At 44.3% G+C, this 18,602-nt stretch overlaps 1 protein-coding gene across 1 annotated transcript in view; it reads left to right on the plus strand.

Moving 5' to 3' along the window:
• Positions 1 to 3,586: 3,586 nt before the first annotated feature.
• Positions 3,587 to 18,602, plus strand: part of oplah (5-oxoprolinase, ATP-hydrolysing) — a 42,432-nt gene continuing 27,416 nt past the window's right edge. Inside the window, exons 1-9 of the mRNA XM_084151637.1 lie at positions 3,587 to 3,699; positions 3,913 to 4,161; positions 4,328 to 4,519; positions 7,555 to 7,669; positions 11,952 to 12,075; positions 14,298 to 14,493; positions 14,906 to 15,071; positions 15,813 to 15,951; positions 16,303 to 16,370. Coding sequence (XP_084007763.1) covers positions 3,991 to 4,161; positions 4,328 to 4,519; positions 7,555 to 7,669; positions 11,952 to 12,075; positions 14,298 to 14,493; positions 14,906 to 15,071; positions 15,813 to 15,951; positions 16,303 to 16,370 — 1,171 coding nt within the window. The 5' untranslated portion in view covers positions 3,587 to 3,699; positions 3,913 to 3,990. The remainder of the gene's footprint in view (positions 3,700 to 3,912; positions 4,162 to 4,327; positions 4,520 to 7,554; positions 7,670 to 11,951; positions 12,076 to 14,297; positions 14,494 to 14,905; positions 15,072 to 15,812; positions 15,952 to 16,302; positions 16,371 to 18,602) is intronic.

Genomic DNA, 18,602 nt, shown 5'->3' on the forward strand with positions numbered 1-18,602 from the left:
TGCGTGGAGTACCCGGTAGCAACCGGCGCTTTGGTCGAACACCGCAGGGAACCCAGAGACAGCATTCCGGCGGAAGTCATTAATTGTCAATGGAGCAGTCCGCAGCGCTACGTTGGGGATGCCACGCTAGGCTGCAGTGCGTTCTGTGTACCGCATGAGTTCAATAGTTTCAACTTGAGCGTTGCTTTACCGTGCTGTGGTACAAACGGAAGTACACACACATACTCTAACTAGTTAGCTTTTAGCTAGTTGAAAAGCGAAGCACGTGTATGAAAAATGCGGGACACCATTGCTAGATATGGCTCGGAAAACATACCTCAATCCAGGAATGAGAAATGCGTTTTACTCCGAATTGTACCATTATTCCAACTGTTACACCGAGAAGATTAAACAACTGCTAGAAAACTAGCAGTTCAATCTTCTTCGTGTAGTTGGGATAATGGGACAATTCAGAATACAACGCATTTCTCATCCCTGGATTGAGGTAAATTTTCGGAGCCATATCTTGCACCGGCTCTGTGTTTTCTTAATCTGTTGGGTCCTAGTGCAGTTTTAAGTAAGTGGGTCGGCTCTGCTGGTTATTGGCCATATACCACACCCCCTCGGGCCTTATTGCTTAATTATAAACCGGTTGGTACTAGCCCTGAATGCTGATTGGCTGACAGCCATGGTATACCATGGGTATGACAAAACATTTATTTTTACTGCTGTAATTACATTGGTAACCTCTGGGGTTTGTGATATATGGCCAATATACCACTGCTAAGGGCTGTGTCAATGCACTCTGCGTTGCGTCGTGCTTAAGAACAGCCCTAAGCCATGGTATATTGGCCATATACCACACCCCCGCCTTATTGCTTAAATAAATCTGCATGTGCATAACTATAGATACATCTGACAGGAGAGTTTGAGTAATGAAAGTTGGATAGAGGATCTTGGCACTGAAAATTGCCCCCAAAAGGTTCTTCCAAGAACCCAATAGGAGGTGGGTTTCATCGCTGAACCTCCTTAGTGGGTGGGGGTTCTTGTAGGAACCTAACAGCCCAACTGAAACATTTGGATTTGAATTTGGAAGGACAGCAGGTGCAGGCACTTAACTAAAAAATTTAAAGATCGCCTCAATTTATGGTAAGGTTTGTCCCTTGTATGATCTAAATTGATAGATGTTATCATCATATAACAATATATTTTCATATTTGTGCAAATCTTTCTAAAACAGAAAATGGACACAATTCAATGGATATCAATCAACAAAGAGGTAAGAATATGTAGGCTATAAGAATATGTTGAAGGCTAGCTGTATTGGGTGCAGATGAATGAACTGCTCACTTTTGTGTCAGTGTCTGCAGGTATACAGACGAGGAGGCATACAATGATATGTCTATTGGTATGTTATGCAGATCACATGTACCATTCTCCTCCCTTACCTCTTCAATGAAAATCCCATAGGCAAGGAGGACAAGGTATGTGTATTAAAACCATTATCAAAACAGTTTTTTTTTCATTAACGTTTACCATAAAAACCAAGGTATGAAAACTGTTGTGTGCATGCTTTGTTAAACATCTGTATAATTTAAAAATGTTGGATTCACAGACTTTACCCTCCCTACCCTTCTGATGAATATAACAGGAAACATGTTCGATCACCATGGACTGTAAAATCATTCTGGCTATGGATACAGAGAACATCAACACATTAACATCAACACGCCAGAGGATATACCCATTGGACTTGGGGCTCTGCTGGGAGTTGACCTTTAATTAGATTTTTTTTTATTCTGCTTTGCCACTAAAATCATAAACACTGGCAACTAAACTATTGTGTTATTGTTATGCGTATTATTATTATTATTATTATTAATAATAATATTAAGGGAGGGGGGTAGTTAACATAACCCCAAAGGGTTCTTCAAAAGGTTCTTTGAGGATCCATTAAAAGGGGTTCTTTTGAAGAACTTATAGGGGTTCCCCCACAGTTTCAATTTGAAGAACCCCTAAAGGATACTCCAGGAAACTTTTCTAACTAATTTTTAGAGTGCAGCGCCTACAATCTATGTGCAGCGCTCTCTCAACCAGTGCTCTCAACACACACACACTCCTCTGACCCTCATCACTCACTCACTCAGTAACAGCCTACTCACTGCCTGATAGTCAGCAGCAACTGTTCACAGTAAAATCGTTTTTTTTGTTGTTGTTGAGAAATGCCATTGAGGCCACTGTGAAATTTAGAAGTAGCCCAAAAACCTGCAACCAATACATTTTCACCCGCAACATCATTTTCAAAGGTGCCCAATTTATGAGAAAGCCATGGGGAAAATAACATACATGGCAACCCTGCCCGTGTAACAGTGTTGCTTCCGTCCCTCTCCTCGCCCCTACCTGGGCTTGAACCAGGGACCCTCTGCAAACATCGACAACAGTTACCCTCGAAGCACCGTTACCCGTCGCTCCACAAAAGCTGCGGCCCTTGCAGAGCAAGGGAAACAACTACTTCAAGGTCTCAGAGCGAGTGACGTCACCGATTGAAACGCTATTAGTGCGCACCGCTAACTAGCTAGCCATTTCACACCGGTTACACCTGCAGCTCACGAACACACGGACATGGCAACCCTGCCTGCAGCTTGTGAACACATGGACATGGCAACCCTGCCTGCAGCTCGTGGACACGTGGACATGGCAACCCTGCCTGCAGCTTGTGAACATCTCTTCCAGAGCCTGAAGGCACTCAGCAAGAGAAGATTCTGAAAATAGAAAAGCTTAATATGAAGAAGATTAAAAGCCATGTCCCTGGTGCTTGCTAGTTTGAGGGGAGTCATCACTGGGGTCCCAATATCTATGTCTATAGATGATATTAAAGACAATGTGAAGGGAGGAAGAGTGATCGAGGCCAAAAGGTTGATCAGTAGGAAAGAGGGTCAAAGAAGTGAAAGCTTATTAGTGCTGCTGAGGTTTGAGAAGGTTTTGCCTGGAAAAGTACAGATAGGATTCCTTAGTTTCAATGTCAGAGAATTTGTCCCATCCCCATTGCGGTGTTTTAAATGCCAAAGAATGGGACATGTAGCTGTTCAATGTAAGGAAAGGAAAATATGTGCCAAGTGTGGAGGGGAACATGATTACGGTGAATATGGGAGTAAAGTTAAGTGTTGTAATTGTGGGGGAGAACACAGTGCTGCATTTGGTGGATGCCAGGTGCAGAGAGAGGCTAGAGAGGCTCAGAGATATAGAATCAGTCATGATGTATCGAATGCAGAGGCCATAAAACAGATTGGTGGAACTACAGTGTGGAATGATGGAGCTTCCATGGCTGCTCCTGTACTAAGCGGACCAAATGTCGGCGCTGGTGTTTCTGCTGGTCCTGGCATGGTTTCGATGCCTGTGGTAGAAGTTAGTAGGGATTTATTTTATTTGTATTTTATTTTCATGGCAGTACAGAATTGGGCAGATCGTAATTTATCGTACATTCCAGCACAGTAGGTGGCGGCATGCACTTAGCCTAAACGTTTGTTTGCGGTCCGCTGTGATATCGAAGAAGAGCAAGGGGGTGGAGTGTTGTGTTTACCAAATTAGAAACCGTACTGACTTTGGCAACCAGAGTAGATGCGGTAAGAGTGATGGTGAGGAAGGAGAACGGCGAAGGACGATAGACGACTGGCAACGACACATCGGATCATCAGTGATAAACCCAGAGCAAGAAGCCTCGTAAGTAGCCTAAAGATCGGAAAATTACCCACTCAACTTAAAAGCCATGCCAACTTACTACTACAACTGCAGTACAAAGTCGTCCATCGTGGATCAGTGACTTGTGAACGACCTACATAAATGAAGCAAAAATCACTAATTTGTTATTTTCATAAATTGCATCTTTATGTGTCTAACCTGTTGCCCTTCTCTCTCTCTCTCTCTCGGAACCAGATTACTGGAACTTGAGTGAGTACTTTTGTCCAGGATTTCAGGAGCAGCAGTTCTCTCTCCTACCTTCATTTCTTCAGGATGGCAGAGACTGAAGGGAAATTTGACTTTGCCATCGACCGCGGTGGCACGTTCACCGACGTCTTTGCCCGATTACCTGACGGCCGGGAGAGGGTCCTGAAACTTCTGTCACACGACCCCCAAAACTACAAAGACGCTCCAACTGAGGGGATCCGCAGGGTTCTGGAGGAGGTGAGATGGACCTCTGGAGAGACGGGGTGGGGAGAGGAATTAAAGGACTAAGGAATAAAACGATGAGAAAGAGAGACGCGCAGTTGAAGTGGAAAGGTAGTTTATTGAGAAATGAAGACAGCAGAAAGGGTCGTTTTAGTTAAAGCTTGTCCCGCTATGTTCACAGGAGACTGGGCAGGCCTTTCCCAGGGAACAGCCCGTGGAGACGTCCCTGATTGGCTGGATCAGGATGGGCACCACGGTGGCGACCAATGCCCTGCTGGAGAGGCAAGGAGAGAGGACCGCCCTCCTGGTCACAAAGGGGTTCAAGGATCTGCTGCATATTGGCACCCAGGCCCGGCCAAAGCTCTTCGATTTGGTTAGTGCTTCTCTTAGGGTCGGCAGGTAGCTTAGTGGGTAAGAGCGTTGTGCCAGTAACCGAAAGGTCGCTGGTTCTAATCCCCGAGCCGACTAGGTGAAAAATCTGTCGATGTGCCCTTAAGCAAGGCACTTAACCCTAATTGCTCCTGTAAGTCGCTCTGGATAAGAGCGTCTGCTAAATGACTAAAATGTAAATGTAAATGTCTTTGGAATGGAGACTGGGCACAATAGAGTTTACGCTGTGAGGGCCCTTTGTTTGGGGTGGTGAGGTTGGGGTCTCGTCCCCCCTTGTCGGAGACTGACACTAATGTAATGATGAATGAATTAATGCTTGAACAATGACATACCGGCCGTGTTACTGATACGATTAACTGAGCACTGATTATATTATACACGAGTGGCAGTCGGCACTTTTCCACTACGTTGTTTGGTAACGGAATAATGCGCTCTTATCATTGAAGCTTTTTCAAATTATTCAGTAATGTTTAGGTAGACTCATTCACGACAAGTTTAAACTAAGCCAACAAAGTTAGTAAGTGATACTTTAAATTAGGATCTACAGTTGAAGTCTGTAATAAAGCCCTTTTGTGGGGAAAAACTCATTCTGATTGGCTGGGCCTGGCTCCCCAGTGGGTGGGCCTGGCTCCCAAGTGGGTGGGCCCTCCCAGGCCCACCCATGACCCATCCATAAATTAGGGCCTAATTCATTTATGTCAATTGACTGATTTCCTTATATGAACTGTAATTCAGCAAAATCGTTAAAATTGTATATTTCTGTTCAGTTGAAGTTGGAAGTTTACATACACCTTAGCCAAATACATTTAAACTCAGTTTTTCACAATTCTTTACATTTAATCCTAGTAAAAATTCCCTGTCTTAGGTCAGTTAGGATCACCACTTTATTTTAAGAATGTGAAATGTCAGGATAATAGTAGAGATAATGATTTATTTCAGCTTTTATTTCTTTCATCACATTCCCAGTGGGTCAGAAGTTTACATACACTCAATTAGTATTTGGTAGCATTGCCTTTAAATTGTTTAACTTGGGTCAAACGTTTCGGGTAGCCTTCCACAAGCTTCCCACAATAAGTTGGGTTCATTTTGGCCCATTCCTCCTGACAGAGTTGGTGTAACTGAGTCAGGTTTGTAGGCCTCCTTGCTCGCACACACTTTTTCAGTTCTGCTCACAAATGTTCTATAGGATTGAGGTCAGGGCTTTGTGATGGCCACTCCAATACCTTGACTTTGTTGTCCTTAAGCCATTTTGCCACAACTTTGGAAGTATGCTTGGGGTCATTGTCCATTTGGAAGACCCATTTGCGACCAAGCTTTAACTTCCTGACTGATGTCTTGAGATGTTGCTTCAATATATCCACACAATTTTCCTTTCTCATGATGCCATCTATTTTGTGAAGTGCACCAGTCCCTCCTGCAGCAAAGCACCCCCACAGCATGATGCTGCCACACCCGTGCTTCACGGTTGGGATGGTGTGCTTCACGGTTGGGATGGTGTTCTTCGGCTTGCAAGGCTTCCCCTTTTTCCTCCAAACATAAAGATGGTCATTATGGCCAAACAGTTCTATTTTTGTTTCATCAGACCAGAGGACATTTCTCCAAAAAGTACGATCTTTGTCCCCATGTGCAGTTGCAAACCGTAGTCTGGCTTTTTTATGGCTGTTCTGGAGCAGTGGCTTCTTCCTTGCTGAGTGGCCTTTCAGGTTATGTCGATATAGGACTTGTTTTACTGTGGATATAGATACTTTTGTACCTGTTTCCTCCAGCATCTTCACAAGGTCCTTTGCTATTGTTCGATTGATTTGCACTTTTCGCACCAAAGTACGTTCAACTCTAGGAGACAGAACGCATCTCCTTCCTGAGCGTTATGATGGCTGCGTGGTCCCATGGTGTTTATACTTGCGTACTATTGTTTGTACAGATGAACGTGGTACCTTCAGGCGTTTGGAAATTGCTCCCAAGGATGAACCAGACTTGTGGAGGTCTACAATTTATTTTCTGAGGTCTTGGCTGATTTCTTTTGATTTTCCCATGATGTCAAGCAAAGAGGCACTGAGTTTGAAGGTAGGCCTTGACATACATCCACAGGTACACTTCCAATTGACTCAAATTATGTCAATTAGCCTATCAGAAACTTCTAAAGCCATGACATCATTTTCTGGAATTTTCCAAGCTGTTTAAAGGCACAGTCAACTTTGTGTATGTAAACTTCTGACCCACTGGAATTGTGATACAGTGAATTATATGTGAAATAATCTGTCTGTAAACAATTGTTGGAAAAATTACTTGTGTCATTCACAAAGTAGATGTCCTAACGACTTGCCAAAACTATAGTTTGTTAACAAAAAATGTGTGGAGTGGTTGAAAAACGAGTTTTAATGACTCCAACCTAAGTGTATGTAAACTTCCGACTTCAACTGTAATACTGCTTCAGATAAAGTCCCCATTTATTGCATCAAGGGTTTGAGAGGCAGAGCTCTGAACTGTCTCTATGTTTCTTCAAATAATACTTTTACATTGTTCTACTGTATATAAGTGTTTAGTTTAGTGGGAGTGTAGTGGTGCACATCTGGACTGTATCACTGCCCCTCAGTAGGTCTGTGTGAGATCTGTCGGAGCTACAGCTGCCCTCTCCCATCTCCTGCTGGGCTCACAGTACAGACATAATGTACATTCTGTTCCAGGAACAGGTGTGCTCGTCAGGGAGCGCTAAGGGAATGGGAGGGACGCAAAAGGGACTGAATGAATACACCATATACTTACTGGAAGATGTGTGGCAGCATAGAATGAAAAACACACATGGATGCATGCGCATGAACAAACACTTGTGCAGACACGGAACATGCAGCTGTATCAGAAAAGCTGTTCTGTGGTCAGTTAATGGGAGGGTAGGCTATACACTGTACACGTATGGGGGTTGGTCTTGGAGTTTGCCCCCAGACCTGTGTTCTGTTGTTGGTATAATTTAACGCTGTGTGTGTGTGTGTGTGTGTGTGTGTGTGTGTGTGTGAGATACAGGAGGTAGCTGTGCCAGACGTGCTGTATGAAGAGGTGATTGAGGTCGATGAGAGGGTTGTCCTTAGACAAGATGGCTGCCAGCTACCCAGGAAAGAACCCAAGCGTATTGTCACAGGTAACAGCACTACACAGGAGCAACTTCATAACATACAGTGCATTCGGAAAGTATTCAGACCCCTTGACTTTTTCCACATTTTGTTACGTTACAGGCTTATTCTAAAATGGATTAAATAGTTTTTTCCCCCTCATCAATACCCCATAATGACAAAGCAAAAACTGGTTTTTAGACATGTTTGCAAATCTGTGTTGTGGAAATTACCACTAAGTCCTTTCCCTGAGAGCAGTCACAGAACATCCTAACACAATAACAAGAAACAATACGCTACATGTAGTCACGCATTTGCAGAGACGCAGAGGACACAAATAATGTCCACTAAATGTGTAAAAAAAAAAAAACTGAAATATAACATTTACATAAGGATTCAGACCCTTTACTCAGTACTTTGTTAAAGCACCTTTGGCAGCGATTACAGCCTTGAGTCAAGTCAAATCAAATCAAATCGAGTCTTCATCGGTATGACGCTACAAATCAAATCAAATCAAATTGTATTGGTCACATGCGCCGAATACAACAGGTGCAGACATTACAGTGAAATGCTTACTTACAGCCCTTAACCAACAGTGCATTTATTTTTTACAAAAAAAGTAAAAATAAAACAACAACAAAAAAAGTGTTGAGAGAAAAAAGAGCAGAAGTAAAATAAAGTGACAGTAGGGAGGCTATATATACAGGGGGGTACCGTTGCAGAGTCAATGTGCGGGGGCACCGGCTAGTTGAGGTAGTTGAGGTAATATGTACATGTGGGTAGAATATGTACAAGTGACTATGCATAAATAATTAACAGAGTAGCAGCAGCGTAAAAAGGATGGGGTGGGGGGGCAGTGCAAATAGTCTGGGTAGCCATGATTAGCTGTTCAGGAGTCTTATGGCTTGGGGGTAGAAGCTGTTGAGAAGTCTTTTGGACCTAGACTTGGCACTCCGGTACCGCTTGCCGTGCGGTAGCAGAGAGAACAGTCTATGACTAGGGTGGCTGGAGTCTTTGACAATTTTGAGGGCCTTCCTCTGACACCGCCTGGTATAGAGGTCCTGGATGGCAGGAAGCTGGGCCCCAGTGATGTACTGGGCCGTACGCACTACCCTCTGTAGTGCCTTGCGGTCGGAGGCCAAGCAGTTGCCATACCAGGCGGTGATGCAACCAGTCAGAGTTTCTCCCATTCTTCTCTGCAGATCCTCTCAAGCTCTGTCAGGTTGGATGGGGAGCGTCGCTGCACAGCTATTTTCAGGTCTCTCCAGAGATGTTCAAGTCCGGGGCTCTGGCTGGGCCACTCAAGGATATTCAGAGACTTGTCCCGAAGCCACTCCTGCTGTTCCTTGGCTGTGTGTTTACGGTCATTGTCCTGTTGGAAGGTGAACCTTCGCCCCAGTCTGAGGTCCTAGTCTCCCATTCCCTGCTGCTGAAAAACATCCCCACAGCATGATCCTGCCACCACCATGCTTCACCGTAGGGATGGTCCCAGGATTCCTCCAGACGTGACGCTTGGCATTCAGGCCAAAGAGTTCAGTCTTTGTTTCATCAGACCAGAGAATCTTGTTTCTCATGGTCTGAGAGTCCTTTAGTGTGCCTTTTGGCAAACTCCAAGCGGGCTGTCATGTGCCTTTTACGTAGGAGTGGCTTCTGTCTGGCCACGCTACCATAAAGGCCTGTTTGGTGGAGTGCGGCAGAGATGGTTGTCCTTCTGGGAAGTTCTCCCATCTCCACAGAGGAACTCTGGAGCTCTGTTGGAGTGACCATCGGGTTCTTGGTCACCTCCCTGACCAAGGCCTTTCTTCCCCGATTGCTCAGTTTGGCCGGGCGGACAGCTCTAGGAAGAGTCTTGGTGGTTCCAAACTTCTTCCATTTAATAATGATGGAGGCCACTGTGTTCTTGGGGACCTTCAATGCTGCATAAATGTTTCCACACTATGAGGTTGGAATAATATTGTGAAAATGATGATAATGCCCTTTTAGTGTAAGAGCTGCTTGAAAAGACCTCCTGCAATGTTTGGGTGGGATAGAGTTTTGGCCTGCCTGGTGACATCACCTCTCTGCCAATAACAGCTGATTTGATTTGGTTTTGAGATAAAAAGGGCTGCTTTGGGCCTTTTACCATTAAGTCTACTACAATAGACTGGAACATTTTACAATAAACAAATTATTACACAAATTTACAGACTGAGAGTGCAGTATTCTTGACCATATCCTGTAAGATATGGAAATGATATACAGTTGAAGTCGGAGGTTTACATACACTTAGGATGGAGTCATTAAAACTTGTTGTTCAACCACTCCACACATTTCTTGTTAACAAACTATAGTTTTGGCAAGTCGGTTAGGACATCTACTTTGTGTATGACACTACCTCCTGTATCTCACACACACACACACACACACACACACACACACACACAGCGTTAAATTATACCAACAACAGAACACAGGTCTGGGGGCAAACTCCAAGACCAACCCCCATACGTGTACAGTGTATAGCCTACCCTCCCATTAACTGACCACAGAACAGCTTTTCTGATACAGCTGCATGTTCCGTGTCTGCACAAGTGTTTGTTCATGCGCATGCATCCATGTGTGTTTTTCATTCTATGCTGCCACACATCTTCCAGTAAGTATATGGTGTATTCATTCAGTCCCTGTTGCGTCCCTCCCATCCCCTTAGCGCTCCCTGACGAGCACACCTGTTCCTGGAACAGAATGTACATTATGTCTGTACTGTGAGCCCAGCAGGAGATGGGAGAGGGCAGCTGTAGCTCCGACAGATCTCACACAGACCTACTGAGGGGCAGTGATACAGTCCAGATGTGCACCACTACACTCCCACAAAACTAAACACTTATATACAGTAGAACAATGTAAAAGTATTATTTGAAGAAACATGGAGACAGTTCAGAGCTCTGCCTCTCAAACCCTTGATGCAATAAATGGGGACTTTATCTGAAGCAGTATTACAGTTGAAGTCGGAAGTTTACATACACTTAGGTTGGAGTCATTAAAACTCGTTTTTCAACCACTCCACACATTTTTTGTTAACAAACTATAGTTTTGGAAAGTCGTTAGGACATCTACTTTGTGAATGACACAAGTAATTTTTCCAACAATTGTTTACAGACAGATTATTTCACATATAATTCACTGTATCACAATTCCAGTGGGTCAGAAGTTTACATACACAAAGTTGACTGTGCCTTTAAACAGCTTGGAAAATTCCAGAAAATTATGTCATGGCTTTAGAAGTTTCTGATAGGCTAATTGACATAATTTGAGTCAATTGGAAGTGTACCTGTGGATGTATTTCAAGGCCTACCTTCAAACTCAGTGCCTCTTTGCTTGACATCATGGGAAAATCAAAAGAAATCAGCCAAGACCTCAGAAAATAAATTGTAGACCTCCACAAGTCTGGTTCATCCTTGGGAGCAATTTCCAAACGCCTGAAGGTACCACGTTCATCTGTACAAAAAATAGTACGCAAGTATAAATACCATGGGTCCACGCAGCCGTCATACTGCTCAGGAAGGAGACGCGTTCTGTCTCCTAGAGTTGAACGTACTTTGGTGCGAAAAGTGCAAATCAATCCCAGAACAACAGCAAATGACCTTGTGAAAGATGCTGAAGGAAACAGGTACAAAAGTATCTATATCCATAGTAAAACGAGTCCTATATCGACATAACCTGAAAGGCCGCTCAGCAAAGAAAAAGCGTGTTCGAGCAAGGAGGCCTACAAACCTGACTCAGTTACACCAGCTCTGTCAGGAGGAATGGGCCAAAATTCACCCAACGTATTGTGGGAAGCTTGTGGAAGGCTACACGCAACATTTGACCCAAGTTAAACAATTTTAAAGGCAATGCTACCAAATACTTCTGACCCACTGGGAATGTGATGAAATAAATAAAAGCTGAAATAAATCATTCTCTCTACTATTATTCTGACATTTCACATTCTTAAAATAAAGTGGTGATCCTAACTGACCTAAAACAGGGAATTTTTACTAGGATTAGATGTCAGGAATTGTGAAAAAATGAGTTTAAATGTATTTGACTAAGGTGTATGTAAACTTCTGACTTCAACTGTAGATATGTTTCCTGATCCAACTGAGGCACTGGCAATGACAGATAAGGAGAGCTGTTTCACCACATACCGTTTTCAGATGCAAATTCCTCCACAGGAGTATTCTCTCCTGTTTGTCAAGTTTATGACTGGTTTGAGTGGTAACTGCTTGGGTTAATAATTTGCATCCACACACACACACCTGTCCCTTACCTCTGCCCTGTGTCTCTGTCCTCCAGGCAGTACAGGGGACTCCCTGGAGGTGTGGCGTGAGCTGGACATGCAGCGTGTGGAGGAGGACCTGAGAGGAGTCCTGTCCCGGGGGATCAGCAGCCTGGCTGTTCTGCTGCTGCACTCCTACACGTCAGTATACTGCCAGCCCAGGGAGCAAGAGTTTCTCCCACTTTACTAGCTTTAAAGATTGTTGTTGGTGTGTGTGTGTGTGTGTGTGTGTGTCTAGTTGCTGGTGTCAGATTGCCTGTTTTTCTTGGTGTGGGATCACTGCGGTCTATGTGGAAGGCCATCAACAGTCAGTCTGAGAATGGTAAAGGAAGACTGGGCCTCTTCTCTTTCACTGCACTTTTCTCCTGCCATTTAGAAAGTTGAGTTTCTTGTGTATTGACTTACAGGGTTCTTTCTACTCCCAGTTTCAAACTGTAAAGTAATTAAAGTCGCTGGATGTAAGTATGAAAATGTATGCACTAACTGTAAGTCGCTCTGGATAAGAGCGTCTGCTAAATTACTAAAATGTAAGTACGGTGAGGGGAAAAAAGTATTTGATCCCCTGCTGATTTTGTACGTTTGCCCACTGACAAAGACCTGATCAGTCTATAATTTTAATGGTAGGTTTATTTGAACAGTGAGAGACAGAATAACAACAACAAAATCCAGAAAAACGCATGTCAAAAATGTTATAAATTGATTTGCATTTTAATGAGGGAAATAAGTATTTGACCCCTCTGCAAAACATTACTTAGTACTTGGTGGCAAAACCCTTGTTGGCAATCACAGAGGTCAGATGTTTCTTGTAGTTGGCCACCAGGTTTGCACACATCTCAGGAGGGATTTTCTCCCACTCCTCTTTGCAGATCTTCTCCAAGTCATTAAGTTTTCGAGGCTGACGTTTGGCAACTCGAACCTTCAGCTCCCTCCACAGATTTTCTATGGGATTAAGGTCTGGAGACTGGCTAGGCCACTCCAGGACCTTAATGTGCTTCTTCTTGAGCCACTCCTTTGTTGCCTTGGCCGTGTGTTTTGGGTCATTGCTGGAATACCCATCCACGACCCATTTTCAATGCCCTGGCTGAGGGAAGGAGGTTCTCACCCAAGATTTGACGGTACATGGCCCCGTCCATCGTCCCTTTTGATGCGGTGAAGTTGTCCTGTCCTCTTAGCATAAAAACACCCCCAAAGCGTAATGTTTCCACCTCCATGTTTGACGGTGGGGATGGTGTTCTTGGGGTCATAGGCAGCATTCCTCCTCCTTCAAACACGGCGAGTTGAGTTGATGCCAAAGAGCTCGATTTTGGTCTCATCTGACCACAACACTTTCACCCAGTTCTCCTCTGAATCATTCAGATGTTCATTGGCAAACTTCAGACGGGCCTGTATATGTGCTTTCTTGAGCAGGGGGACCTTGCGGGCGCTGCAGGATTTCAGTTCTTCACGGCGTAGTGTGTTACCAATTGTTTTCTTGGTGACTATGGTCCCAGCTGCCTTGAGATCATTGACAAGATCCTCCCGTGTAGTTCTGGGCTGATTCCTCACCATTCTCATGATCATTGCAACTCCACGAAGTGAGATCTTGTATGGAGCCCCAGGCCGAGGGAGATTGACAGGTATTTTGTGTTTCTTCCATTTGCGAAATATCGCACCAACTGTTGTCACCTTCTCACCAAGCTGCTTGGCGATGGTTTTGTAGCCCATTCCAGCCTTGTGTAGGTCTACAATCTTGTCCCTGACATCCTTGGAGAGCTCTTTGGTCTTGGCCATGGTGGATAGTTTGGAATCTGATTGATTGATTGCTTCTGTGGACAGGTGTCTTTTTATACAGGTAACAAGCTGAGATTAGGAGCACTCCCTTTAAGAGTGTGCTCCTAATCTCAGCTCGTTACCTGTATAAAAGACACCTGGGAGCCAGAAATCTTTCTGATTGAGACGGGGTCAAATACTTATTTCCCTCATTAAAAAGCAAATCAATTTATAACATTTTTGACATGCGTTTTCTGGATTTTGTTGTTGTTATTCTGTCTCTCACTGTTCAAATACCTACCATTAAAATTATAGATTGATCATTTCTTTGTCAGTGGGCAAACGTACAAAGTCAGCAGGGGATCAAATCATTTTTTCCCTCACTGTACATTATGAAGGCACCTTCAGAACTCTCTGGCTTAATGCCATGTCTGATAACCACAGAACACACAAGCTTTCAATAGGAGGGAGTGCACTGAAAGGCTTTTCAAGAAAACAATGTATGAGTTAATGAGTCAACTTTGCAGTTTGCCTTACAGTACTATATGTTGGACAGGAACATAATGGAATGAAACTGATGTGTGAGATGACTCCTCCCTCTCTTTGTATGTCAGGTGGTCTGCCCATGAGAAGGCTGTTGGGTCATTGGCGCGCAGGCTGGGTTTCAACCAGGTGTCCCTGTCCAGTGAGGTAATGCCCATGGTGAGGGCAGTGCCACGCGGGTACACCGTGTGCGCCGATGCCTACCTCACACCTAAAATCCGCCAGTACTTGAAAGGCTTCACCTCTGGCTTCAGAGGCGGACTGGAGGTTAGTCTGTGTTTTGTTATATTAGCATAATGTTATGTAGCTATATTTACTGAGCACTCATAGGTGTGCAGAGAGATCATGCTATCACTCAGTCACATTCTGTATAGCTACACACCTTGAAATGACTGCCTCTCTCAACCTCCTGGACTCCCTCCCCTCTCTCAACCTCCTGGACTCCCTCCCCTCTCTCAACTTCCTGGACTCCCTCCCCTCTCTCAACCTCCTGGACTCCCTCCCCTCTCTCAACCTCCTGGACTCCCTCCCCTCTCTCAACCTCCTGGACTCCCTCCCCTCTCTCAACTTCCTGGACTCCCTCCCCTCTCTCAACCTCCTGTACTCCCTCCCCTCTCTCAACCTCCTGGACTCCCTCTCCTATCTCAACCTCCTGGACTCCCTCTCCTCTCTCCTGTAGGGTGTGAGTGTTCTCTTCATGCAGTCTGATGGAGGTCTCACCCCCATGGAGCAGTTCTGTGGGTCCCGGGCGGTGCTGTCTGGGCCTGCGGGGGGCGTGGTGGGCTACGCCATCACCTCCTACAGCCAGACCGAGAACAAGCCCGTCATCGGGTTCGACATGGGGGGTGAGGAGGAGCACAGGAAGGAGTATGAAAAATGACCAGAAACGCGCCAATACTACTGTTTGTACATTTTGAGACTGCGTAGCCAGTGTACACTTCCTCAAAAGAGTCAGAATTAATCTAATATAACTCAAGAAATCTGTGATTCATTTTGAAGTTTTTGCCAAGGAGATGTTAGTCTAACTAAGATGTTTGTTGCAGTATTTCTCAATGAAAAAATATGCATGAAAACGAGTTGTCTCATTGAATGACAACAAAGACTTTATTGAAGAATCCCTACTGTTGACCAATCACTGACGAAGGGGGGTAGACTTTAGCTACCGACTTCGGCTTGCCTCCAGAAAGAAAATGGTGTGCCCGAACAGCCGAAAAAACCCTCACCGAAGTCCAAAACGAACAAAAACATCACAAAATGTCGTCATAATAAATGCATGAACTCTTCCAAACTATTTTGGCTGGGAAGCATTCAGACACCTTAAGGGGTTGTTGACTTTGAGAGAGTGGTGTGAACTAAAGGGTTAAAAAGGAAAGAATCATAGCAGGAAGCATGAAACAGAAGAATGGGGAATGGTACTGATTGATGTTAGACAAAGGCTTCTTTGAAGCCCTTGATGACTAAATCCCACATTATTCGCTAATACTGGGCTGATGAAGTCCTAGCGTTCCATCATCTAGGGAATATACTGCTCTTGTATACTCTTCATGTCCCTAACAGCTACTCTGGGCTGCTCGTGCCCCCTTTAGGCACGTCTACAGATGTGAGTCGCTACGCGGGTCAGTATGAGCACGTGTTTGAGGCCACCACGGCCGGGGTCACCCTGCAGGCCCCTCAGCTAGACATCAACACCGTAGCAGCAGGTGGCGGTTCCTGCCTCTTCTTCAGGTCAGTCAGGACAACAGGTTCACACACAGCATGGTTCAAACACACCAGAAATATGGACTTTCAGCATACTGTATGTTTACATAGACTTCACTGGACACAGTCTGTTGCTTGAAGGTCTGGGAAGTAAAATATATATTATTTTCTCGTGTGTGTGTGTGATTTATGCTCAGACGGTTCTTCAATAGCTAAACCATTAACCCACAGTTACTGCCTATGACGCTAGTAGACAAACATTGGTTGGCAATGTATAACTTCCACAGGGAATGACTGTGTATGTGGTGGAAGTCAATCTAATCTACAGGGAGGGACATTATAGTCGTGACCTTACGAATCTCCCCTCTTTGTCCCCAGGTCAGGAATGTTTGTTGTGGGGCCAGAGTCTGCTGGTGCCCATCCAGGACCAGCCTGCTACAGAAAGGGTAGGAATACTGCCCCTCACCCCTTCGCTCGCTCGCTCGCTCTCTCTCTCAATTCAATTCAATTCAATAGACTTTATTGACATGGCAAGTTAAATTACTTGCATTGTCAAAGTATACATATAACAAAAATGGTGGGACCAACAGCAATAATAATAATAGTAGTAGTGGAAATGGGATTACCATTAACAGCAACTACAACAACAATATTAATGAGAATAACAATACATTAAAGCAATAGTAGTCGACCAGTCTCAACATGACTGAGAAGACACATTACATGGTATGAAAGCCAAAACAAAACAGGAAATATTTTTTGACATTACATTACACTTTTCACTGGCTGTCCCTCAGGTTTAGGCAGGAGGACACATATTTGGCTGCCAAAATTGCACATTTAGGCTTTTCACCCAATAAATATTTGATTTATTCTTCCTCTTTTTATAGTTTCAAATTCGTTGTACTGAATGATAATTTTGGGAAAGAAAGATTATCTTAGGTCTGAGTATTTGTCACAGTGTAATAGGAAATGCAGCTCTGTCTCTACCTCTCCCCGGGGGCAGAGTGAGCACAGCCTGTCCTCTCTGGGCAGCCAGGTTTGCCTGTGACGATCGGTCTCTATAGCCAGACTGTGCTCACTGAGTCTGTAACTAGTCATTGTTTTCCTCAGTTTTCTATCAGTCACAGTGGTCAGATAGTCTGCCACCATGTACTGTCTGTTTAGAGCCAAATAGCATTGAAGTTTACTTAGATTTTTGGTGGTGTCTTTCCAATAGGTGATATATTTCTATTTTTGCTTTGTGATGATTTGGTTGAGTGCTGTCCTGAGGCTCAGTGAGATTGGTTTTGGTTAGTGAACTTAGCCTCAGAACCAGCTGGCTGAGGGGACTCTTCTCTTGTTTCATCTCTTGACATAGTAGAGCTGTGTGATGGAATGTTTTGGGGTCACTTGTTTTTAGATGGTTGTAAAATTTGATGGCTCTTTTTTCTATTCGAATAAGGAGGTGGTATTGGCCCAATTCTGCTCTACATGCGTTATTTTGAGTTTTTCTTTGCACTTGCAATACAGTCTTGCAAAACTCTGCATGGAGTATTTCGATTGGATGTTTGTCCCATTTGGTAAATTCAGTATTAGAGAGCGGACCCCATACTTTGCTGCCATATAGAGCAATTGGTTCTATAACTGATTGGAAAATGTTGAGCCAGATTCTAATTGGAATTTCGATTTTAATATTCATTTTAATGGCATAGAATGCTCTTCTTGCTTTGTCTCTCAGCTCATTCACAGCCATGTGAAAGCTACCTGTGTTGCTGATATTTAGTCCTAGATACGTGTAATTTTTGGTGTGTTCTAATATAACTGTGTCCAAATAGAATTTATATTTGTCATCCTGATTTCCAGACCTTTTTTAGAATATCTATGTCTGTCTGTGTCTGTCTCTGTGTCTGTCTCTGTGTCTGTCTCTGTGTCTGTCTCTGTGTCTGTCTCTGTGTCTGTCTGTCTCTCTCTCTGTGTCTCTCTCTGTGTCTCTTTCTGTCTCTCTCTGTCTCTCTCTTTCTGTCTCTCTCTTTCTGTCTCTCTGCCACTCTCTCTGCCACTCTCTCTCTCTGTCTTTGTATCTCTGTCTCTCTCTCTGTATCTCGCTGTCTCTCTGTGTATCTCTCTGTCTCTGTCTCTCTGTCTCTCTCTCTGTATCTTGCTGTCTCTCTGTGTATCTCTCTCTCTGTCTCTCTCTCTCTCTCTCTCTCTCTGTGTCTCTCTCTCTGTCTCTCTCTCTATGTCTCTCTCTCTGTGTCTCTCTCTCCCTCTGTGTCTCTCTCTGTCTGTGTCTCTCTCTGTCTGTGTGTCTCTCTCTCTCTCTCTGTCTCTGTGTATCTCTCTCTCTCTGTCTCTCTGTCTGTGTCTCTCTCTCTGTGTCTCTCTCTCTGTGTCTCTCTCTCTGTCTCTCTCTCTCTGTGTCTTTGTCTCTGTCTCTCTGTCTTTGTCTCTCTCACTCTGTCTCTGTCTCTCTCTCTGTCTTTGTCTCTCTCTCTGTCTTTGTCTCTCCCTGTCTCTGTCTCTCTTTCTCTGTCTCTCCCCCTTTCTCTCTCTCTCTGTCTCTCTCTCTCTCTGTGTCTCTCTCTTTGTCTCTCTCTCTGTCTTTCTCTGTCTCTCTCTCTCTGTCTCTCTCTTGTCTCTGTCTCTCTCTCTCTGTCTCTGTCTCTCTGTGTCTCTCTCTCTGTGTCTCTCTCTCT

Source organism: Coregonus lavaretus (assembly GCF_964263955.1).
Source record: "Coregonus lavaretus genome assembly, chromosome: 34".
In the NCBI taxonomy this organism is placed as follows: Eukaryota; Metazoa; Chordata; class Actinopteri; order Salmoniformes; family Salmonidae; genus Coregonus; species Coregonus lavaretus.